Source organism: Phyllopteryx taeniolatus, chromosome 20 (assembly GCF_024500385.1).
Source record: "Phyllopteryx taeniolatus isolate TA_2022b chromosome 20, UOR_Ptae_1.2, whole genome shotgun sequence".
Taxonomy (NCBI): Eukaryota; Metazoa; Chordata; class Actinopteri; order Syngnathiformes; family Syngnathidae; genus Phyllopteryx; species Phyllopteryx taeniolatus.
Window position 1 is genome coordinate 1217637 of NC_084521.1, and position 24996 is coordinate 1242632.

Genomic DNA, 24996 nt, shown 5'->3' on the forward strand with positions numbered 1-24996 from the left:
ACAAAAATGCTCATTACTGTATCACAACATGCAGCAATTGCAAATACTGGATGTCAGCTTGCAACTCTGCCCCCTAGTGGCTTTTGGCAAAATTGCTTTTGCGGCAACTAGTGGCATTTTAGTGAATTTCAGGAAGATAGGTGAATTTGTGATTGTTGAACTAGTGGGATTATGCGGAGGATTATAAATACATGAAGATTTTGCGCAGCCACGACGGGACCACGTGGAGGGGATGAGAACATCTTCGCAAACCCTGCAGGGGACTTAACAGAAGAGGTCGAGTTTAGCGAGTTGCATGGCTTTTATACTTACATATCACACTAATTCCAAATGAAAACATGAAGAACAACGGATCATTTATTTGTTGTTTAATCCATGACAGAATGAAGTGAAGAAAAAGTACTATGAGGCTGTTCGACAGCACTTTTTGCGGACCGATCTATTCACTCCTGAGTCGGTTACTCATCGATACCAATCCCGTGTAGGTCGACGTTCCTTCCTTTCTGACGCACATGATGATTCGCCGACGTGTCAAACGGTCGCAGCGTGGCGCCAACTACTGGCGAGGAAGACTGAGTCGATGGCAGATTTTTTTTTGGTGGCTGGTATCGGCAGCCTTCACGAGTACCTGATACCGTATCGTCCCAATAAGTACTCGCCAATCCACAATAAATTATATATAATCAATCAATAAATACAGTGAAGAATAGAGAGGCCTAAAAATCTGTAACAAAGTACACCGTATGTGCGCGTTTGTGATTGAGTGTAGGCCTCCTCCACTTGCACACACGCGCGTCTTCCACCTCCTCCTCCTCCTCCTCCTCCTCGTCACCGGGGGATCTAGTCGGAACCGGTCCGGGGGTGAGCGGGCCCCTCGCTGCGAGATAATGGGCCGCCGGTGGACTTAATGAGGCGGAGATGCGCGGGGACGAGCTCAGACGCGCCAAAGGCGCGCGTCAGGTGAGGAGCCGCGGGTAGAAAGACGCAAGCCGAGGAGGAGGAGGAGGAGGAGGAGGCGGAGGCGGCATGGAGGCCGGCCAGAGCGCGCAGGCGGCGGACTGCATGGCGGGCGAGCACTCGGCCAGCGGCATGTGCGTGCAGCCGGACCGGGACCGGGAGCGGGACCGAGACCGGGCCGAGCTGTCCAGCCCCAGCCCGCCGGCCAAGCAGCGCTCCCTGCGGGTGGTCTACGTGCTCAACGACGGGCTGAAGGCGGTGATGGCCAGCAGCCCGGAGTCCGGCGCGCTGCAGTGCCTCCAGCGGGCGTGCGACGCCGAGAGCGCCCTGCTCACCACCGTCACCTTCGGAAGGCTCGACTTCGGGGAGACTTCCGTGCTGGACAGCTTCTACGACGCGGGTGCGTGACACACTGCAATATACACCGCTCAAGTCAAGACTTGCAAAATGCAGGGGGGGGTGGAAGGATGTTTATAGACTCTGGACAGTGAAAATGGGAAAAGTGCTCAAGTACGACAGTATACAGTTCCTCTTTTGACACCTGCCACCGGAGGTGGGTGGAATATCTTACTTCTCCAAGTCGGTTGCCATTGACATCGCACACATTCCTGGAACTCTATTTAGTCGTAAGCGCTTTCGTAAGCGCGCTTTCTGACAACCGCTTCAGCAAAGCGCCCACGCATCCATCCATCTTCCGTCAAAACTTTATAATTGCCCATAGATGCCAGCAAATGAAGCTCCTCAACTCATAGCATCATGGTTCCTTGGCACCGAGATGCCGCGATGATGCCAAAGCACTCATTTTGTCGAAATCATTTCATCAAAATGCCAAAAATTTGCTCATGTGAAGCACATTGAGTTACATTGTGTATGAAATGCCCTATATAAATAAATGTGCCTCTCCTTGCTCCAAATGAAGCTCCTCACCTCACTTCGACATAGTTCCTTGGCACCAAGATGGCTTCAAAGCAATACTTTGAGTATTGAGTACAAAAATGCAGCGACTAACGCATGGCAGACTCCTCCCAAATTCGGCAAATATGTGAATTTGCAAATGCCAAAGCACAAATATTCAGGGCTTCACTTTACTTGGGCGCAGCGGTTGAGTTGTTAGCAATGCAAGTTCTGTGTTTGACTCTTGACTTTCTTTGTGGTGCTTGCATGACCTCTGGATTATTATTATTATTATTTTACGGGGCTCTCACACAGTCCAGTGCTTACAAAATCCGCGGCGGTTTAGGGAGAGTTGCAAACGTGTCTCGTCCGTGCAGACGTGGCGGTGGTGGACATGAGCGACGTCTTCCGCCAGCCGTCCTTGTTCTACCACCTGGGCGTGAGGGAGAGCTTCGACATGGCCAACAACGTCATCTTGTACCACGATACCGACCCCGACACGGCCCAATCGCTCAAGGTGAGCCCGTTTGTCACAACTAAAGTCAGGTTGCTGTGTTTATATTAGTTACAAAATACTGTTGTGTGAAGAACGCTCAGCCTTGAAACTCACTCGTGTTTGCTTGGTGCTTTCAGGACATGGTCGCTCAGAAGAACACAGTAAGTGTCTGTCTGTGTGTGACAGTGCAAACACACTCACGTGCACGCGCACACACACACACACACACACACACGCATGTCTTGTGCTATTTCTGGAGTCATATTTGCGTTCATGCTTTCGCTCTGTCCCAATCAGCCACCCAACCCACGTCTTCCTGAAATAGAATCCCACAAAATATTAGCAGCTGTTCTTCCAAGGAAATCATTTTAATGTCTGAATGGTGTGTGTGTGTGTGTGTGTGTTTCTGGAGAAGGCAGTTGGTCCGACAGGGTTAGGTTTCCCCTGGGTCCAGCTGCCTCCGGAGTACAGAGGCAATAAAGTAAGATACAGTGGAGTTGCAAAGCATGCTGGGAAGTTGTGCTCACTAACAGTGACGGAGGAGGAACGGGAGGTTACATTGGCCTTGTTGTGCAAATAACCCCCAAAAACACGCAACTCGCAAAAGTGAGCTTGCAATTTGTGCTGTATACACTGCAGTATGCTGTATACAGTACAGGTACTCAAAGGTGCTATGAACAAAGCTTGTCAGCACACGGACAACCAACCTAATCTAGTTCTTCTAACAAAGTCGAACATGATTTTGTTCAGGTCAGTCAAGAATATAGCTTGATAATCGCACCACTGTATGTGTTTGTGTCATAGTGGATCATTAACAAGACTATAATGGTCTAATCCTAATGTTATGCTTGAAGTTGTTCTCCCGGGTGATTGAAAAGTAACTCCCTATTTTCAAGTACTTGTAATTTATTTCTGAACTATAATTCTTCGAAGAAATGAACATGAGAAGGAAGTGTATTGCATGGAGTTTTATTTCAAATTGGTTATGGCCGCCAGTTTCTCAAGCCGCCTGGGAACCGCATGAGCTGATTTCACAAGGAACTCTTGTGGGACGGAAGACATCACTTCTCGTATTCGCCCTTCAAGTTCTTCCAAAGTCATTGCTTTGGTAGAATAGACTTGTTCCTTTAATCGTGGAACATACACGAAAAACATTTTGAAAAATATTACAACATATGAATAAATTATAAGTAGGGAGTTAGTTTTCAATCAGCCTGTATATGTTGAGCTTTTAACGTCCACGCTTCATCCGTAGAAAGACGTTAGAGGATGCGACAAAGGTGAAGGGACAAGTCTTGTCTTAGCTGTCCCTAATAGCCGCTCCCTGTGGGCCTACAGGCGTCCAGCGGCAACTACTACTTCATCCCCTACATCGTGACCCCCAACCATGAATACACCTGCTGCGAGAGCGACGCCCAGCGCAGGGCCAGTGAGTACATGCAGCCCAGCTGGGACAACCTCCTGGGACCTCTGTGCGTCCCCCTGATGGACCGCTTCACCAGCCTACTGAAGGATATCCACGTCACATCCTGGTCAGACATCAACTGAGACGCTCGAAAACCGATGTCGCTGCTCGTTAGACAAGTGGTTTTCTGCTAACTCCTGCATTGGATCTCGGATGCTGATGGTTCTAAGTGTCCACTACATCTCGTGTGTCCTATCTCCAGCGCCTCCTTTAAGGACACCTTGCTCAATGACATCCGGAAGGCCAGGGAGAAGTATCAGGGCGAGGAGCTGGCCAAGGAGCTCTCCCGCATCAAGCTCCGCATCGACAACACCGAGGTCCTTACGCAAGACATTGTCATGAACTTGCTCTTCTCCTACAGGGACATCCAGGTGGGCTTGTCTCCCAAGAACCATTCCAACAATCAGGCTTGAGTCATGCGTCACATTTTTTGGCTCACCAGGACTACGACGCCATGGTGAAACTGGTGCAAACCTTGGAGATGCTGCCTACTTGTGACCTAGCAACGCAGCCCATGATCCAGTTCCACTATGCCTTCGCACTGAACAGGTAACAGGGGCGGGAATGCATTCAAATCCGTTGTTACTGTACTTAAGTCGATTTTTCAGGTAGTCCCAAGTCGCGTTGTTTGCAGGAGGAACAGTCCTGGTGACAGGGAGCAGGCGCTACGTGTGATGCTGCACGTCCTGCAGTCGTGCGAACACCCCGCGCCCGACATGTTCTGTCTGTGCGGACGAATTTACAAGGACATCTTCCTGGACTCGGACTGCAAGGACACCAAGAACAGGGACAACGCTATACAGTGGTAAGAACATACTTACAGACTTAACAACACGGTGAATCCATTCGTGATATCTGTTAAAGTCAAGGCCAAACGACTGTTGCAGGTATCGGAAAGGTTTTGAGCTGCAGCCAACCCTCTACTCGGGCATCAACCTGGCTGTTCTCCTCATAGTTGCTGGCCAACAGTTTGAGAGCTCCATGGAACTGAGGAAAATTGGTAAGAGGATCCCACCAAGCTGTCAACAGCACCAAGTTTTCTCACAGTAGTATCTGTAAAGTTCTGATTGTTTCTCCACTGACTCCTCATCAAAGGACTTACTTTTCAGGTGTTAGGTTGAATAGTCTGTTGGGACGCAAAGGTTCCCTTGAGAAAATGAACAACTACTGGGACGTGGGCCAGTTCTTCACCGTTAGCATGTTGGCTAACGACATTCCGAAAGCCACCCAGGCTGCTGAGAAGCTCTTTAAGCTGAAGCCGCCTCTCTGGTAAGATCCTCACAAAAAAACATTCCAAAACTCGATGGTGACGACTTAAAGTTGTAGTTCACCGGTGGTTTATGGTTTGGGTCGTTCTATTGCTGTCCCTCTTCACAGGTACCTGCGTTCTGTTGTGCAGAACCTTCAACTGATCCAGAGGTTTAAAAAGCAGTCGGTGGAACATTCCCCACAGCGGGACAGACTCAACTTCTGGATGGACATCATTGTGGAGGCCACGCAGGGAACCACCAACCGACTCCGCTTTCCCGTATAGACACCAGTTGGATGTGCCAACTAGACCCGATATCCCAGGACTCTTCGCCGACATGTCCCTGTGTCATTTCTTGTTCCAGGTGCTGATTCTGGAGCCCACCAAAGTGTACCAGCCCTCGTATGTGTCCATCAACAACGAGGCAGAAGAGAAGAACGTCTCCATCTGGCACGTGTCTCCCGCTGAAACGGTCAGTGACATCTTTCCAAGACTGAAACGGCAACCTTCCTCATTCTCCTTGGTGAACAGCCGTTGTGTTCGTGTGTTGCAGAAAGGCATACACGAGTGGAACTTCACCGCCATGTCCATCAAAGGCATCAGGTACATTTGAGAGCACAGTCCAAAGATGTTTGAAGTCATAGTTACTAATAGCTTAACGCTAACATATGCGAAATGCCATACACAGGCGTAACTCGTGCTAGCCTGTATACAGTAAAAACCCATAAAAAACGGTTGCTTAAAAATCTGTGATATAGTGAGGGTGCAGACGAGGAACCGTAATATAGTGGGGGTTCACCGTAAATCTTTTTACGTCTACAGCATCAGCAAGTTTGACGAGCGTTGCTGCTTCCTTTATGTCCACGACAACTCTGATGACTTCCAGATTTATTTCTCCACCGAGGAGCAGTGTGCTCGGTAAGGAAGCACACCTCCATTTTGTGTGCTTGTGAGGCTGCGCATTAATGTGTGAATCAAAATCCAATCAGGTTCTGCTCCATGGTGAAGGAGATGATTTCGGACGGTACCGGCAACGCTGTGGAGTTGGAAGGCGAAGGAGACGGCGACACCCTCGAGGTACAGTGGTACCTTGACTTTGTACGATTACCTCAACTTACGGGTTTTTCAAGTTACAAGCTGAGTGAAATAAAATGCCGCAATTAAGGTACTGTAATGCCCTCGCACGTGGGCAAGGAAAGCCGCAGTTGCGGATGCACTTTCACTTCTTTACCGAAGAGGACAATGAGTACTAGCCGACTTCTGTGTGACAATGTTTGCGCTGCTGCAGTACGAGTATGACACGGATGAGACGGGCGACCGGGTGGTGCTGGGACGGGGCACCTACGGGGTGGTGTACGCCGGGAGGGACGTCAGCAATCAGGTCCGAATCGCCATCAAGGAGATCCCGGAGAGAGACAGCAGGTGAGTGATGTCCCTGGCGGTTGGGCCAAGTAACAACTCATGATAGTCAGGTTGTGTCCAGCAATTATTTGTGCTATCGTCGCAAGGACAGATTTTTTTGACTGTATTGACCTTGGTGGAATAGAGTCTTTGAAGGTGGACTAACATGTTCGACCTGACTTGGGGAAGTTTTCGAAGCACTTACGGTAAATAGTGTGGGTCATGTCGACTACCCGGGTTCCATCTCTGTTCTCAACTTGCTAGCTGAAATTCTGGTATGAGCTTGGAGGGTCTGCAATTAAAGGGTCATTAGTAGTAGTACTAGCCATGTTTCCGCCTCTCCTCAGTTCCACTATCCTCATGTCGTAGAACTAGAATTAGTGGAACCCATACTTTTGCTCCCTCTGGTCAGATCTCTGTCACTGGAAAAAGTAGTCACATGACACGCAGCTGGAGAAGGCTTGCTGAAGAAATGTATCTGCAGTCTAGGCTTACGTTTGTTGGAACTAACTTAAAATAGGGTTAGTGTAAATTAAATTAATAACAATAATATTAGTTATATTACGTCCAGTAGCACTGTGAGCTCATACGTCAACATTCTGCCATTTCAAAGGCGACACAGGTTCGTGTCTTCGCATATCGCAGTTTTCGAGTTCTATATTGTATCGTCGTGCTCGTTTGATGCTGGGATAGATAGCACTTCTGTAGAGCTGATGTTAGCTAGCAGGCTAGCCATTATGTTGTGGTGAATTAGTCAAACACAACCCAACCAATTATTTGTACATAAACCCGATCATGGAGGTTTGGTTCCCAGTCTGTCACGTTCTAAGTGGCAACTACGCGACCAGGCAGACTATTTACGACATCTACTTGTCTTATCTTCCTCATCCACAGGTTCCAGTGTGTGAATTTAGATTTTTTTTTTAGTAAATTGAAAAAAAAAAACAAAAAAAAACTTTGAGGTGTGTGTGTGTGTGTGTATATATATATATATATATATATATATATATATATATATATATATATATATATATATATATATATATATATATATATATATGGTAGTATTTGGCATCATTTCAGCTCAGGTCAGCATTTTTCTGCCACCCGGAAGTACCCTGGCACCTTTTTTTTCCTTTACAAACATAACGAAAAGTCAATAACCTTAGAAACCATGTTGATTATGCTCAGTAAACATAAATAAACACTGTTCCTCTCTGTCTTTGTCAATCAGGTACTCGCAGCCCCTTCATGAAGAGATAGCCCTGCACAAGTACCTCAAGCACAGGAACATCGTCCAGTATTTGGGCTCCGTTTCAGAGAACGGATACATTAAGATCTTCATGGAGCAAGTCCCTGGAGGTTTGTACGTGTGTTGTGGTTGTAGTTTGCGGTAGCATCGAACTGTTGTATTGATTGCGCAGGTGTATCTAAGACCAGCGGCACAGACGGTTATGTGGCAGACTTGTTGCATTTTGAAGAAATTACAGGGGTACCTTGAGTTACTGTACTCTGTCCTCTCGTCCTTTTTCCAGGGAGCTTGTCGGCATTGCTGCGCTCGAAATGGGGTCCCCTGAAGGAGGCCACCATCATCTTCTACACCCGACAGATCCTGGAGGGGCTGCGTTACCTGCACGAGAACCAGATCGTCCACCGAGACATAAAGGTCTGACGAAGAGAAGTCAATAGTTGGTACCTTTACTAACTGCTTATGTTTCTTCGTCAGGGTGACAACGTGCTGGTCAACACCTACAGCGGCGTTCTGAAGATTTCAGACTTTGGTACTTCCAAGCGGCTGGCAGGAGTCAACCCCTGCACCGAGACCTTCACGGGTAATTTTTTCAAGACCAGAGGTGGTAAAAGTACTCAGACTCTGTACTTGAAGGGGTAGTTTGCAGTTTTAAAACGTCTCACAAGATTTGAATGTAGTTTTATGGTTACAGTCCTCGGTAACTATTCAGTTTTGAAGTTGAGCCTTGTAATGAACTTTGACATCATGTAAGCTAACATCATTTTCATAGTGTATGTATACACTGCAATCTGCAGTCGTGGTATTTGATTGACAGTTGAGCGGGGCGTGGTTTCAGCACACAAACACTGTCAAGAGTGGGGAGAACAGATTTTTCATGATTTGGAAGCCTCATTTTATAAATGTGGCGATTTGTTTTTAATCTTTCAAATTTGGCAGGGTTGTTAACAACACTCCTCTGTAGTGCGTCAAATTTATGTTTGCTTTAAAGGGTCTTTAAGTCCAGTTATAAAGTTTTTGTTCTTGGTCAGTTCACACCACTATTCAAGAGTTGATTGAAGTTAAAGAAAAAGTCACATTCTATTTGTATCCATATGAGACTGCCCGCAAAATGTCCTTAGTTGCTCTCTATGGAAACGGTTCAAGGTGGCATGCCGGAGTATGCGCGCACACGCATGTACACACATTCATGGACCATCTGGCCTTCTCCATTGGTCAGAGAGCTGTGTGCAATTAGATTAGCTAATCAAGCACAGGCAGAACGGTGTTTAGCTTTCATTAGTAGGTGTATCTGTGTGTGTGTGTCCTTATCTCCTTCTTCTCACTTTTATTGTCCCTGCTGTCATCGCTCAACTGTTAACGTCACTAAGTAGGGCAAATTCCACATCTGCCGAAATCTTTTTTTTGTTTTCTCTCAACAAAAACCTTATGTTTCACTAGTTTAACCAATCAATGTCTGCGTGCAGGCACTCTGCAGTACATGGCTCCCGAGATCATTGACAAGGGTCCTCGGGGGTACGGAGCCCCAGCCGACATCTGGTCTCTGGGATGCACCATCATCGAAATGGCCACAGGGAAACCACCTTTCCATGAGCTGGGCGAGCCGCAAGCCGCCATGTTTAAGGTTGGTGACGGGTTTCACCTCCATCGGGGTTATAAAAAGACGACAGCGGGCCTCTAAAATTAGCGGGGATAGCGACGGGGCTGGACCGCGGCTAGAAAACATCAGTGAATAACTGACGCTCATTATAATTGCCATTATTGTATTTATTTATTTTTACAAATCAATAAATCGGGGTTAGGGTAAAAAAAAAAGGTGAATAAGAAGGAGCTTCCATGAAAACTGGGGGGTAGCTTCCCTTAAAAAAAAATAAAAAATCTAAACAAAAAAATTGGTGAATATGTGAATTTGAAATGCCACACCGCAAATATGCAGGGGGTCCACTGTATATAATTTTATAAAAATATAGTTTTACTCCTCCCACACATTGTGAGTACATTTAAATCTATTAAAACACTCTTAAACTTATTAAATCACTCTTTTAAAAGTATTCCTTAGCACCTGTTCTCATTCTCTCGCTGTCAAGAAAAGCGAGACTAACATATAACATCACTTCAAGGAAAGGAAAAAAAGACTCCCTCGCACAGTTCTCCAAATAAGTGTCCTTGCTTCAAACTCACACATAAAACAAAAGAGAATTGAACACTGTATAGTTAAACACCGAAATGTTCAAACAAACCATATAATAACGGAAGTCTGCTAGCGTAAGGCTAACATACTATGCAAAATGCCATAGAAGGGCTAGGGGAACTTAGCATAAATGTTACTGTCGTTATAAACCTTCAAACAACGAGAGCAAACAATGCCCACAGGAACAATGAAGGTGTGCAACTCTAAATTCAGACTTGCCTGCATACTTTAAAACCCATTAAAAACGATCGCCTAAACATCCGTGGTGTAGCGAGGCTGCGAAAGATGAACCGCAAAATATGTGCCACAGGTGGGCATGTTCAAGATCCACCCAGAGATCCCCGAGTCTTTGTCGCTGGAGGCCAAGTCGTTCATCCTGCGCTGCTTCGAGCCCGACCCTCACAAGCGAGCCCTGGCCTCCGACCTCCTGAGGGACACGTTCGTGCGACACAACACCAAGGGCAAGAAGAGCAAGATCGCATTCAAGCCGTCAGGTTCGGCCCAGTTTCCATTTGTACACAACATTTCTACACGCCAAGAATCACTTCATTAAATGTTCTGTCCAGTACAGTACATTGAAGTACAGTTCAGTTGTATTTAACTTTGAAGTACAATGCATTGGCATTCAATCATTTGGAACTGTTTATTATCAAATTTCGACTGTAGACTATGAAGTCATCGCCTCCTTGGTGGAGGTCAATACTGTATGAAGCTAAATGAGCAACTTTCAAACATTTAAAACAAAGTAAATGGGACATTTTTTTCTGCGTTTCTCAGACTACATCCACGTTTCGCTGCCGGTGCAGCTGCAGTGCGAGGCCGCGGGGAGCAGCAGCAGTGAGCACGGCTCCATGAGTCCCGACTGCGACTCCAAACACGATGTCTTCTTCCAGAAAAAGAAAAGCTCCGGCTCGGAGAACATGCTCAAGCCGCCCAACTCCAACTACCTGAGGTGACCCTTCGATACACGCACGCGGGTACTGCAACGTACTGAAGCAGTCGCTCCCAAACGCTGTTGTGAGAATGATCCAATTTCAGTTCATTAGCACAAAATATTTGGTTTACAACAAATAATGAACGTGTTCATCAGGACCGAGCCATGAGTAACTGACGTCCCCCTAAAAGATTTATTATTGCCCATACATGCTCAAAGATGGTGGCAAAACTACTCAACTCACTTCAACATACAACCCCAATTCCAATGAAGTTTGGACGTTGTGTTAAACATAAATAAAAACAGAATACAATGATTTGCAAATCATGTTCAACCGATATTTAATTGAATACACTACAAAGACAAGATATTTAATGTTCAAACTGATAAACTTGATTGTTTTTAGCAAATAATCATTAACTTAAAATTTCATGGCTGCAACACGTTCCAAAATAGCTGGGACAGGGTTATGTTTACCACTGTGTTACATCACCTTTTCTTTGAACAACATTCAATAAACGTTTGGGAACTGAGGACACTAATTGTTGAAGCTTTGTAGGTGGAATTCTTTCCCATTCTTGCTCGATGTACAGCTTCAGCCGTTCAACAGTCCAGGGTCTCCGCGTTGTCGTATTTTACGCTTCATAATGCGCCACACATTTTCAATGGGAGACAGGTCTGGACTGCAGGCAGGCCAGTCTAGTATCCACACTCTTTTACTACACGTGCAGAATGTTGTTTGGCATTGTCTTGCTGAAATAAGCAGGGGCGTTCGTGAAAAAGACGTTGCTTGGATGGCAGCATATGTTTCTCCAAAACCTGTATGTACCTTTCAGCATTAATGGTGCCTTCACAGATGTGTAAGTTACCCATGCCATTGGCACTAACACAGCCCCATACCGTCACAGATCCTGGCTTTTGAACTTTGCATTCATAACATGATCGAAAAGATGGTTCTTTTCCTCTTTGGGCCGGAGGACACGATGTCCACAATTTCCAAAAACAATTTGAAATGCAGACTCGTCGGACCACAGAACACTTTTCCACTTTGCATCGGTCCATCTTTGATGAGCTCGGGCCAAGAGAAGCCGGCAGCGTTTCTGGGTGTTGTTGGTAAATGGCTTTTGCTTTGCATAGTAGAGTTTCAAGTTGCACTTACGGATGTAGCGCCGAACTGTATTTACTGACACTGGGTTTCTGAAGTGTTCCTGAGCCCATGTGGTGATATCCTTTACACATTGATGTCGGTTTTTGATGCAGTGCCGCCTGAGGGATCGAAGGTCACGAGCATTCAATGTCGGTTTTCGGCCTTGCCGCTTACATGCAGTGATTTCTCCAGATTCTCTGAACCTTTTGATGATATTATGGACGATGATGATGATGAAATCCCTAAATTCATTGCAATTTTACATTGAGGAACATTGTCCTTAAACTGTTGGACTATTTTTTCCTGCACTTGTTCACAAAGAGGTGAACCTCGCCCCATCTTTGCTTGTGAATGACTGAGCAATTCAGGGAAGCTCCTTTTCTACCCAATCATGGCACCCAACTGTTCCCAATGAGCCTTTTCACCTGTGGGATGTTCCAAACAGGTGTTTGATGAGCATTCCTCAACTTTCGCAGTCTTTTTTTGCCACCTGTCCCATCATTTTTGGAATGTGTTGCAGCCATCCAATTCTAAGTTCATGATTATTTGCTAAAAACAATCAAGTTTATCAGTTTGAACATTAAATATCTTGTCTTTGTAGTGTAGTCAATTAAATACAGGTCAAACATGATTTGCAAATCATTGTATTCTGTTTTTATTTATGTTTAATACAACGTCCCGATTTCATTGGAATTGGGGTTGTAGTTTTATGCCACACAATGTCACCAAAGCACAAGTTTTTTTTAAATAAATGAAAGCACTCAACTCACTTCAAAATAGTACCTTAAAACCAAGATGCCACACGATGGTTCCAAAGAACTACTTTTGTCTAAATGAAACTCCTCAACTGACTTCATTGGCACCGAGCTGCCACACAACTTTTTTTCTCAATGGAACCACTTAACCCACTTCAACATAGAACCTTGGCACCAAGATGCCACCAAAGTGAACTACTTTTGTCTAAATGAAGCTCCTTACTCACTTCAACACAGTTCCTTGACACCAAGATCCCACACACTGTCCAAGATGTCCTCGCTACTGTATATTGGGGATTGTCACTTATCTGGATATGGAACATATCCCCCATTATAAACTGGGGTTTACTATATATACTCTTTTTTTTCTTTTCTTTTATTTTTTTGGGGAAGGCATTTTTGTTTAGCGCAGTGCTTTTTTCAAAAGATTTTTCAAAAGTCAAATATGTGCCTTGGCTCGTAATATTACAAAGCTGTGACTAAATGTGTGCGCGTGTGGCAGGTGGCCTGATTGTGGTCCCAGCATGCACCTCAGCCTTTTACAACGCTGATATAATGAAGCCTGCTAACTTTATGAGCTGCTGCTGATGGCTGAGCACACACACTCAACACGCGCATGTGTGTGTGTTGATTTTGCTGGACACACACAGTAGCCAGGAGAGGCTTGTATCCGCAAACGTCGTAAAAAAACAAAAAAAAAACACCAACCCGCGCCGAGGTGACCGTGTGTGTGTGCGTGTGCGGCAGCGTTCCAGACGAAGGTTCGGTGTCGGAGGAGCGCGGCGGCGCCCCCCCCTCGCCCGAGGACCGGGACGGCGGCCTCTTCCTGCTCAAGAAGGACAGCGAGAGGCGAGCCATTTTGTTCAAGGTCCTCAACGAGGACCAGGAGAAGGTCATCTCCAACCTGAAGGAGAACTACATCCAGGTGCGCGTGTGCAAACACCATCATCAAGGACGAGATCAGGCGTGTCCAAACTCAACCAAATTCGCGGCCCGCCAGCCAGCATTTAGCAGCCTGCAGCATACAGTATTTCTGTTCTAATTCCTCGCAATGCACACATCATGCGGTAAGACGTGCGTCAGAATTCAAGTAGTTTGTGCCGCTTTCTGCTCCGTTTCAAGGTCAGCTTTGGACAGATTGCCCTAGTTTTGGTTCTGAACGGTCCTAGCTTGAATGGATGAATGGAAAAGAAACTGCTCTTTTACTTTTCTGTACTGTGTTTTCCTGTCTCTTTTTTTTTTTTTTTTTTTTTTGCCGACGTCCACACTTCAGGGCAGCGAGGAGCTTCAGCTGTCTGTGGAGCACATCAAGCAGATCATCTGCATCCTGCGAGACTTCATCCACTCCCCGGAGAGGCGCGTCATGGCGGCCACCATCTCCAAGCTCAAGCTGGACCTGGACTTTGACTCCACCTCCATCAACCAGATCCAGCTGGTGCTCTTTGGCTTCCAAGACTCGGTGAGTCTGGCCTTGTCGTCCACTGTGGTGCAGGAGATCGGCGTAAACATCAAGCGTGACTCTATGCCAGCCATTTGTGCCCACCTCGCTTCCCTTTTTTTTTTTTTAGCCATTGCAAATGTAAGTTCCCAAATGTAGGGATTTCCATCATTTCCAACTTCAGCTCTTCAAATATCCTTCCATTCATCCATTTTCTGAGCCGCTTATCCTCACAGGGGTCGCAGGAGTGCTGGAGCCCATCCCACCTATCATCGGGCAGGAGGCGGGGTACACCCTGAACTGGTTGCCAGCCAATCGCATGGCACATATAAACAAACAACCATTCATACTCACATTCATACCTACGGGCAATTGAGAGTCTTCAATGAACCTACCGTGCATGTTTTTGGGATGTGGGAGGAAACCAGAGTGCCTGGAGAAAACCCACGCAGGCACGGGGAGAACATGCAAACTCCACACATGCGGGACCGGGGATTGAACCCAGGTCCTCAGAACTGTGAGGCAGACGCTCTAACCAGTCCCCACCGTGCCACCCTCTTCAGATATATCAGTATCAATGTTTTGGTTCTCCCATGGCTACTTTGGTCCAACTGAAACAGATGAAAATGTGTGTCACATTTACATTTTTTTGCAGTCTAAAAGATTACATCATTCATTAATTTTGGGACAAGTGAGTTCTTATCCATCCATCCATCCATTCTCTACCGCTTATCCGGGTCGGGTCGCGGGGGCAGTAGCTTCAGCAGGGACGCCCAGACTACCCTCTCCCCAGCCACTTCATCCAGCTCTTCCGGGGGGATCCCGAGGCGTTCCCAGGCCAGCCGAAGGATGTAGTCTCTCCAGCGCGTCCTGGGTCGTCCCCGGGGTCTCCTCCCGGTGGGACATGCCCGGAACACCTCACCAGGGAGGTGTCCGGGAGGCATCCGAATCAGATGCCCCAGCCACCTCATCTGGCTCCTCTCAATGCGGAGGAGCAGCGGCTCTACTCTGAGATCCTCCCGGATGACCGAGCTTCTCACCCTATCTCTAAGGGAGAGCCCGGACACCCTGCGGAGGAAACTCATTTCGGCCGCTTGTATCCGGGATCTTGTTCTTTCGGTCACGACCCACAGCTCATGACCATAGGTGAGGGTAGGAACGAAGATCGACCGGTAAATTGAGAGCTTCGCCTTTCGGCTTAGCTCTTTCTTTACCACAACGGACCGATACAAAGTCCGCATCACTGCAGACGCTGCACCGATCCGCCTGTCGATCTCCCGTTCCATTCTTCCCTCACTCGTGAACAAGACCCCAAGATACTTGAATTCCTCCACTTGGGGCAGGATCTCATCCCCGACCTGGAGATGGCATGCCACCCTTTCCCGACTGAGGACCATGGTCTCAGATTTGGAGGTGCTGATTCTCATCCCAGCCGCTTCACACTCGGCTGCGAACTGCTCCAATGAGAGTTGGAGGTCACGGCTTGATGAAGCCAACAGAACCACATCATCTGCAAAAAGCAGAGATGCAATACTGAGGCCACCAAACCGGACCCCCTCTACGCCTCGGCTGCGCCTAGAAATTCTGTCCATAAAAGTTATGAACAGAATCGGCGACAAAGGGCAGCCTTGGCGGAGTCCAACCCTCACCGGGAACGAGTCCGACTTACTGCCGGATATGCGGACCAAACTCTGACTCCGGTCGTACAGGGACCGAACAGCCCGTATCAGGGGGTTCGGTACCCCATACTCCCGAAGCACTCTCCACAGGACTCCCCGAGGGACACGGTCGAACGCCTTCTCCAAGTCCACAAAACACATGTAGATTGGTTGGGCGAACTCCCATGCACCCTCGAGGACCCTGCCGAGGGTGTAGAGCTGGTCCACTGTTCCACGGCCAGGACGAAAACCACACTGCTCCTCCTGAATCTGAGATTCGACTTCCCGACGGACCCTCCTCTCCAGCACCCCTGAATAGACCTTACCAGGGAGGCTGAGCAGTGTGATCCCCCTGTAGTTGGAACACACCCTCCGGTCCCCCTTCTTAAAAAGGGGGACCACCACCCCAGTCTGCCAATCCAGAGGCACTGTCCCCGATGTCCACGCGATGTTGCAGAGGCGTGTCAACCAGGACAGCCCCACAACATCCAGAGCCTTTAGGAACTCCGGGCGAATCTCATCCACCCCCGGGGCCCTGCCACCGAGGAGCTTTTTAACTACCTCGGTGACCTCAAACCCAGAGATAGGAGAGCCCGCCTCAGAGAACCCACACTCTGCTTCCCCATGGGAAGGCGTGTCGGTGGAATTGAGGAGGTCTTCGAAGTATTCTCCCCACCGACTCACAACGTCCCGAGTCGAGGTCAGCAGCGCCCCATCCCCACTATACACAGTGTTGGTGGTGCACTGCTTTCCTCTCCTGAGACGTCGGATGGTGGACCAGAATTTCCTCGAAGCCGTCCGGAAGTCTTTCTCCATGGCCTCACCGAACTCCTCCCATGCCCGGGTTTTTGCTTCAGCGACCACCAGAGCTGCATTCCGCTTGGCCAGCCGGTACCCATCAGCTGCCTCAGGAGTCCCACAGGCCAAAAAGGCCCGGTAGGACTCCTTCTTCAGCTTGACGGCATCCCTCACTGTTGGTGTCCACCAACGGGTTCGGGGATTGCCGCCACGACAGGCACCGACCACCTTACGGCCACAGCTCCGGTCGGCCGCCTCAGCAATGGAGGCGCGGAACATGGTCCACTCGGACTCGATGTCCCCCGCCTCCCCCGGAACATGAGCAAAGTTCTGTCGGAGGTGGGAGTTGAAACTCCTTCTGACAGGGGATTCTGCCAGACGTTCCCAGCAGACCCTCACAATACGTTTGGGCCTGCCACGTCGGACCGGCATCTTCCCCCACCATCGGAGCCAACTCACCACCAGGTGGTGATCAGTTGACAGCTCCGCCCCTCTCTTCTCCCGAGTGTCCAAGACATGCGGCCGCAAGTCCGATGACACGACCACAAAGTCGATCATCGAACTGCGACCTAGGGTGTCCTGGTGCCAAGTGCACGTGTGGACACCCTTATGCTTGAACATGGTGTTCGTTATGGACAATCCGTGACGAGCACAGAAGTCCAATAACAGAACACCGCTTGGGTTCTGATCGGGGGGGGCCGTTCCTCCCAATCGCGCCCTTCCAGGTCTCACTGTCATTGCCCACGTGAGCATTGAAGTCCCCCAACAGAACAATGGAGTCCCCAGCGGGAGCGCTCTCCAGCACCCCCTCCAAGGACTCCAAAAAGGGTGGGTACTCTGAACTGCTGTTTGGTGCATAGGCACAAACAACAGTCAGGACCCGTCCCCCCACCCGAAGGCGGAGGGAGGCTACCCTCTCGTCCACCGGGGTGAACCCCAACGTACAGGCGCCGAGCCGGGGGGCAATAAGTATACCCACACCTGCTCGGCGCCTCTCACCATGGGCAACTCCAGAGTGGAACAGAGTCCAACCCCTCTCGAGAGGACTGGTACCAGAGCCCCAGGTGTGTGTGGAGGCGAGTCCGACTATATCGAGTCGGAACTTCTCGACCTCACACACCAGCTCGGGCTCCTTCCCTGCCAGAGAGGTGACATTCCACGTCCCTAGAGCCAGCTTCTGTAGCCGGGGATCGGATCGCCAAGGTTCCCGCCTTCGGCCACCGCCCAGCTCACACTGCACCCGACCCCTATGGCCCCTCCCACAGGTGGTGAGCCCATGGGAAGGGGGACCCACGTTACCCTTTCGGGCTGTGCCCGGCCGGGCCCCATGGGTGCAGGCCCGGCCACCAGGCGCTCGCCTTCGAGCCCCACCACCAGGCCTGGCTCCAGTGGGGGGCCCCGGTGGCCCGCGTCCGGGCAAGGGAAAACGAAGTCCATTGTTTGTCGTCATCATTAGGGGTCTTTGAGTTCTTAGTTTCTGAAAAAGGCTTACTGCACCAAGTAATGATGCAATTTGGATTTTAAGAGAACTCTCAGCTGGCTGTATAAAAATGATCAACATAAGGACAAAAAGGTGGTTTTGAGAGTTTAAAAATGTCATCTTTTAGGTTGTTTTGCAACCTAAGAATTGTACAAATGAACTGTAATTTGAAGGGTGTAAGAAAATAAAATTTGTGGATATTTTATCCTGATATTATTTAAAGACATTAAGCAGTAAAAGAAGCAAAAATATTTCAACCATGTCCGACAAAAGGGTCGTAAAAGGCTTGACTGGATGTGGACTGGCGGACTGCACCAGTCAGATCCCACGCTAAAAAAAGCCAATTTCACCATGGTAAGAAATTATGTCTCTAATTGTAGATCCTTGCCGTGTTTTGACAGACGCATTCCACAGATATTATCGTATTAAGAAACCTGGGAACTGTTTTAAATGGTGATGAGAAATCCATATATGCTTGTTTAAATCATGTCTCTTTGCTTGTCAGGTGAACAAGGTCCTGAGGAATCATCACATCAAACCTCACTGGATGTTCGCCATGGACAACATTATCCGCAGGGCTGTGCAGGCCGCCATCACCATCCTCATTCCAGGTGGGACGAGCTTCTACTGACACCTACTGGACATGTGAAAGATTGCAGCCCAGCTTGACACAAAGCCTAGCACGGGTCAATGATTCCAAACCACAAAAGAGAAATGATCCAATTTCACTTAATTGGTCACAAAAATGATTATTTCTAATTGTTCATCTATCTATCTATGCCAGTGACGTATAGTGACAGGCAGAACAATTAACTTTGAACTTTGAATCACTGCCTAAGAACACTTTTAGTTGTATATAACTTTTTAGTACGAAACATTTGCATTTAATCTTTAATACGAATACTTGGGCCTGCTACGGCGAGCTCAGTATTATTTGAGGTGGTACTTGGTGGAAAAAGTTTGAGAACCACCTATACAGGCAATTATGAAAAAAACAAAACATTTGAAGGGGGGTATTCAATTACTTGCGGCACGAATAGTGAAGGATTACAGTAGTTTTTATACTTTTTGTGACATTTTTGTTTGGTGGTGTGACGTGAGATTCTTCTAATGTGGGATATGTGCCTTGGCTCAATAAAGGTGGTGAAACACCGCGTTCTAATATAAGACCCCACCCCCTGTCTTCCTCCCAGAGCTACAGACTCACTTCGGGCCGGCGTCGGAGTGCGAGGGCGCCGAGAAGGAGGACGAGGTGGACGAGGAGGAGGCCGAGTTCGGTCCCGTCTTGGCGCCGGCCGCCGCCGACGAGCCCGGGACGGCCGCCGACGCCGCGCTGCACTCGGCCGTCGCCGCGCTGCACCCGGCGCACGCCCACGAGCACCAACGCTCGCACCAGCACCAGATGGGGGTGCAGTTGGGCCGCCTCAAGCAGGAGAACAGCAGGTTCGCAATGCGCACGACACTTTGGGGAAGTCACGAGAAGCAGTGCAGACATATTTATTGGACAGCAGCTGACTGATGACAACTGTTTCTAAAGCAGAAGTTATCAGGTCCGCGAGCCGTAGCTTGGTGGTCCGTGAAATAATTTGGACTTCAAGGCATATATATTTTGAGAACAAAGTCCTATTTTCGAGAAAAGGCATGTTACTACACGAATAAAGCAACTTTTTCTTTTTAAACAAAAGGCCTTTCATCTTTTTCGGCCATAAAGTCCTAGTCAAAATTCATTTTTACTTTTGTACTTAAGTACATTACAGTCTAAACTTTTTTTTTTACTGGTCATGTCCAATGACAAAACATGTCATCATCGTATGAGATCAAAACAGTTTTGACGTCACCTCATGTGATGTGTGGTGACCTAATTATTGCCTTCCCTTTCTGGCGCCCCCTGGCAGGCTGCTGGAGGAACTGCTGCACAAGGAGCGAGAGTACCAGCAAGTGCTGAAGGCCACGCTGCAGCAGCGCACGCAAGACCTGGACCTGGTCAGAGTCCGCCACAGACCTCCAGGTGAAAGCCGAGAAATACTTCGCTCGGCAGGTCCTCAAAGCTCTTCTCACGCCGCGTTTGTGAATTTTCTGCAGACTTTTCCCCTCCCTCCATCTTCCACATTTCGGCGGACCACGAGCCGGACAAGCAGCTCACCGATTGGCTGAAGGAGCAGGGGGCTGACCCAGACACCATCGATAAGGTGACTATCGCGATCCCTGTCTCGAATAGCAAAAATCCAAAAGGTTTATGTCAAAGCACAACACGAAGCTCAAATCACATCATATCAATCAATCAATCACGTCATATGTGTGTATGTTCCTGTCTGTGTTTCTAGTTTGCGCTTGAAGAATACACGCTGATTGACATCCTGAACGATGTCACCAAAGACGACCTGCGATGTCTCCACCTCAGGTAACAAAAGGTTTGCACACCCAAAACCTTTTTGCACTCTCTCCGTAAACTCCGCCTCCTCCTCCTTCTACTCGCCTGCTCAGGGGCGGCGTCCTGTGCCGGATCTGGCGGGCCATCCAGCGGCACCGCGAGCGAGCGAGGCTGAGAGGAGACGAGCGTTCGGAGGACGAAGCGTGACGTACGCTCGCCGCGAAAACGACCAAACTGCCACCGTGCCTTTTTCGTTTTTTTTTTTTTTTTTCCTGCTCGACTTGACCAAAGCGCTTTAGTGCAGGCACTACCAATAGCAATAATACTAGGATGCAATTTCCACAACTGATATATTGAAAAGAAAATCAGCTACGCTGCCTTACCATATCTATGTTACTGACAAATGAAAATTCAGTAAGCATAAAAATATCAAAACAAATAATTCATTACAAAAACTCAAAAAAAAATCTGAATGTGTGCCATTAGTTGGGGACCTTTTCTGCCTCTACTTCTTGCTCTTAATTACACTGCGTCTCTGCCAGTTGAGCTCAGTGCTGCCTGGCATGTTGTGGCCCGACATGGTACTACACCGAAGGTGGGCAACTATAAATTCAATACTTCCCTGTATACTGAAGAAACTCGTAAAAAAAAAGGATTGCTTGACAATCTGTGGTGTCTTGGGGTGCCAACGATGCACTGTCATGTTTTCTTGGGAGCTATTACTTAAAAACTCAGCATAAATGACAGTTGTTGTTTTTCTGGGAAGAAATGTGAGTCTTTTATTTTGTCAGTCTTCACTGTTTTTATTTTGAATCTTGATGGAAGAGCTCTCCAACTGACAGTATATTTCTCTATTTTAAGGATTGTTGGTGAAGTAAAACGTGTTTACACAAAGATTATGACGTGTGCCTTCATAATTCACATCGATTTAAGCAGAATTCAGAGTTTAATGGTGAATTTATGCAACCGTGTCGACAGTGTACCGTAGAAAAAAAAAAAAGTTTTCCATCAGTCTTGAATGGTTTTTGCTTGCTTTTATCTACGAAGCCGACGCTTAAGTCACTTGTGGATCTCGCATCGATGTTACGGCAGTCACAAGCATTTAATTGTTCAACACTACAATTGCCTCGTCTTTGTCTTACTTTTTTAAAACCTGAATTCTCTTTTCCAGCAAACTTTGTCCCCTGTTAGAGCATCCCAATGCGGTTTTATTTATAAATTGTTTGCCACCCATGACCAAACTAGTTATGATTTGGACTTTACTTACAGATGACATCTATCAGCTTCTAGAACATAGTTATGTAAATTTTCTCCCATGTTCTCGTTTGACTGCGTGCCTCTGTTGTTTCCTGTTTGCTTTGCAATAAACCTGGAAACGATGCGTGACGTGCACCTGGCTTCACTTTTTGTGTATCTTTGGCAGAAGTGGCAAAAGCACTCACACTCAACTCTCTCTTTATTTCTGTTTTTTTTTCGTGGTGCCACCATCCGCTGAGGTTGAAAAAAGTGACAAGCCCATTTTGTCAAAATAAGTACTAGAAAGTACAGATTTACTTTCAAAAGTAGGGATTTAAAAGTCCAAATGTTGTCTGAAAAAGAAATACGGCGCATTTCCCGTCACATGTGCGCTATTACAGCGGCGCTTCCGAGGTCCGAATAAGTGATTTAGATAAACGAGGTGGCATTGTTTACGACGTAAGTGGCGCGGTGACACCACAATACGTCAAACTTTCCTCTGATAAATCAAGCGGGAGAGTAAAGGGTAATATTTCCCTGACGTGCATGGAGTTAATGTGTACACTTTAGATAAACATGGAAGAATGTCTGCAGAAAATAGGGCTATTTACCGTATATCTAACTGAAGTCACATTTGAAGCTTAAGCACTATTATTAGTTCAAATACAGTGTGCATGCATACAATACAGGGTCCTTCCTGGACTTTATACTGTCCTTAAAAATAAGAATTAAAAAAAAAATGTAGTCAAATAATTTATCTAGTTGTCTACACTACCAGAACGTCTGAACTTTATAGTGATAGTTGTGTGCTGACTTTGAATGTGATTAGTTAATTCTGAACATCCCATGAATAAGAGGGTGTGCACACTTGTGCAACCACATTATCCCATTTGTTCATTTTCCCCCCTTCAAGAAGCTTTCATTTATTTAGAGTTGTACAGGTTATAGGTTTCATTAATGGTGGAAAAACAGTTTAGAAATTATTTTATCTTATTTTTTTGGACAAAACAAAAACCTGGCATTTGTTTGGGGCGTGTACAAACTATTTACCCAATCTAGGTGAGTCATATTTGAAGTGATATGTTATTCAACTTGAGCAGACTTGCTTGTGAGGCAGATGTGCCAACCACTAGGCCCAAAATTCTACATTGTGTCATAATTTTAAAGTGTTTTTACATTAGTGTTTACAAAAAGTGAAATATAAGTCACACTCAAGAGAAAATCAGAATTTTACGAAAAAGGTCATTAGTAAAAAAGCTGATCAAGAAGTCATGAGTCATTATCAAAAAATAGATTTCACTCTTTTTTTTTCTTCCTAGTCTTGTGAGAATAAAGCGTTCATTTGTTATCGCCTTCAAAAAAAAAAGGCGAGGCCTCGCAAGTCAAATCGAGTTCAGCCGAGCCGTAGTACCAGGTGTCGTCACGTTTACGAGGCGTGCTCCACGCCCACGCGCCTCGTTGCGTCACCACGCATCACTTCCTCTGAGCACATTCCAGCACGATCAAAAGATAAGGTAGCAAAAAAAAAAAGGGAAACTGCAAGACGATAAACCACTTCACACTATTTACTGTTCCCCATACTCTTATAAATACTTTCTACACGCTTAAACACCTCTTAAACTTCTAAACATACAGTAATACACAGTAGTATTGTACACTATTTACATTTGATTCCTTGTAATGTGTGTTGTAATGAATTTTTTCCATCTCTCTTATTTTTTTTGTTGTTGTTGATGATGATAAGATGTTTAACATTATGTGGGATATGAATATGAAAAATAAAATCCGCAAAAGGGGAACCGCAATATAGCGAGGGAGCACTATAATTCACACTTTTTCAAATCTATCAAACGTCACAGATTTTGTATCATGTTTGATATGTTGCAATATCTGACACACATTTTTACCATATGTATAAATGTTTACGTGTTTATACTTGGGAGATGTGTATATGTATATTTTGGGGTACTGTATATATAGAATGTGGAGACTTTGCCTGTATTATACTATACTAAGTATGTAAGTTGGATTGCACTTAATGGAATATTTGTCTAAGTTAATGGTGAAAGGGTACAATTTTTTTCGCTCCCAAAACCCAATTTCCATTTTTAATTGAAGTTGTTCCCCTTCAATGAAAAGAAAAAGCAACTGACAATGACATAATTTAAAACTCGGAGAAAGTGGTCGCATAAACCCAACCCTTAACACATGTTAGGAAAACGTTTTAAAATGATTGACATCAATACAATAATCGGAAACAACATTTATCTATTAATTTTTTTTTAAATCGATGTGATTTTAAGCGATTTGGTAACCCTCAATCCGTAATGCAATCTGTTACTTTTTGAGGTTGCCAAAGAGAGCGTACACGCTTGTCTGATGAGTTAATCACTTACTATTTATAATTCTGCCTTACAAGTCAGCTTTTTTTTTTTTTTTTTAATTGTTTTGCCTTCTGACTGGTTTAAAAACAGATTTCAATTGAGGCGACACGTGATGACGACTGGTGATGTCATGACGATCATGAAGCCACTTGCAGAGTCACTTCACATGTCTGACGGGACGCCTTGAAGTGGGCTCATTATCGCAATAAGAAAACTAATGGGACATGGAAAAACAAAAAAGAAACTTTCTCGTTACAATGAGAAACAAGTTTCATTTTTTTCCATGTCCCTTTAGGGTCTCGGTACAATTCCCTCAGTGAATGCAGAGAAATGCCCAAGAAAAATACGAAATGGGGAATAGGACACTGGATAATACCATCCCTGTATGAGACAGAAACAGGGCAAATATGCATCCTTGTGACAATCTGATTCGCGCTGCATGGTTCAAGTGACACAATTCCGGTTTTTGGCTCTGGTTCAATTGGGATATGGGTCATGAGAAACCCAGCACGGACAGAACATGCAACTCCACACAAGAAGGCCGCGGCTGAGATTCAAACCCTGAACCTCAGAAATGTGAGGCTAGAAACGTGCTAACCACAAAAATACAACATAACCACAATAAAAAAAGTCTACCTTACCTCACTGAACTCCCTGTTTAAATTCTCTTGCCCTGCCTTACCCATGGACTAAAGGATTTTGGCCTGTTTTACCACCGTTTCTCCTCCCTTTCCCCATCCTATCGTGCTCGGAAGCGAAGGATTCAGGATTCCTCAGCCAACCAGCACAAGATTTGAGGTGGATCACTTCCCTGGAGGCCGTTGCTGTGCTGGGCTGTGCAACGACCGACCGGGAAGGGTCCTGAGGAAGATCCATTTCCCCCGCCTATGGCG

At 46.6% G+C, this 24996-nt stretch overlaps 1 protein-coding gene across 3 annotated transcripts; it reads left to right on the top strand.

Moving 5' to 3' along the window:
* The first annotated feature begins 278 nt into the window (after nucleotides 1-278).
* map3k15 (mitogen-activated protein kinase kinase kinase 15) lies at nucleotides 279-21875 on the top strand. Of its 3 annotated transcripts, none has more exons than XM_061757932.1 (30): nucleotides 279-1357; nucleotides 2229-2368; nucleotides 2485-2508; nucleotides 2760-2828; nucleotides 3686-3879; nucleotides 4015-4183; nucleotides 4255-4361; nucleotides 4447-4617; nucleotides 4700-4812; nucleotides 4922-5081; nucleotides 5190-5340; nucleotides 5426-5533; nucleotides 5615-5664; nucleotides 5884-5979; nucleotides 6051-6138; nucleotides 6350-6483; nucleotides 7697-7824; nucleotides 7998-8128; nucleotides 8189-8294; nucleotides 9178-9335; nucleotides 10213-10396; nucleotides 10680-10854; nucleotides 13486-13663; nucleotides 14012-14197; nucleotides 18618-18723; nucleotides 19306-19555; nucleotides 20008-20120; nucleotides 20195-20301; nucleotides 20437-20513; nucleotides 20597-21875. In XM_061757932.1, the coding sequence occupies exons 1-30, from the start codon at nucleotides 1027-1029 to the stop codon at nucleotides 20688-20690; spliced, it is 4098 nt and encodes a 1365-aa protein (XP_061613916.1). In that variant the 5' UTR covers nucleotides 279-1026; the 3' UTR covers nucleotides 20691-21875. The 3 variants fall into 3 exon arrangements, with proteins under 3 accessions (XP_061613916.1, XP_061613917.1, XP_061613918.1); XM_061757933.1 differs by having other exon boundaries at nucleotides 2763-2828; XM_061757934.1 differs by lacking the exon at nucleotides 2760-2828 and having other exon boundaries at nucleotides 285-1357.
* Nucleotides 21876-24996: the final 3121 nt, after the last annotated feature.

Bases quoted from the DNA above. Each gene is read 5' to 3' on its own strand.
- map3k15 (XM_061757932.1), top strand. From the start codon at position 1,027: ATGGAGGCCGGCCAGAGCGCGCAGGCGGCGGACTGCATGGCGGGCGAG. The intron at 4,813-4,921 runs GTAAGAGGATCC...CTTACTTTTCAG, and splicing joins CATGGAACTGAGGAAAATTG to GTGTTAGGTTGAATAGTCTG. The intron at 5,665-5,883 runs GTACATTTGAGA...TTACGTCTACAG, and splicing joins ATGTCCATCAAAGGCATCAG to CATCAGCAAGTTTGACGAGC.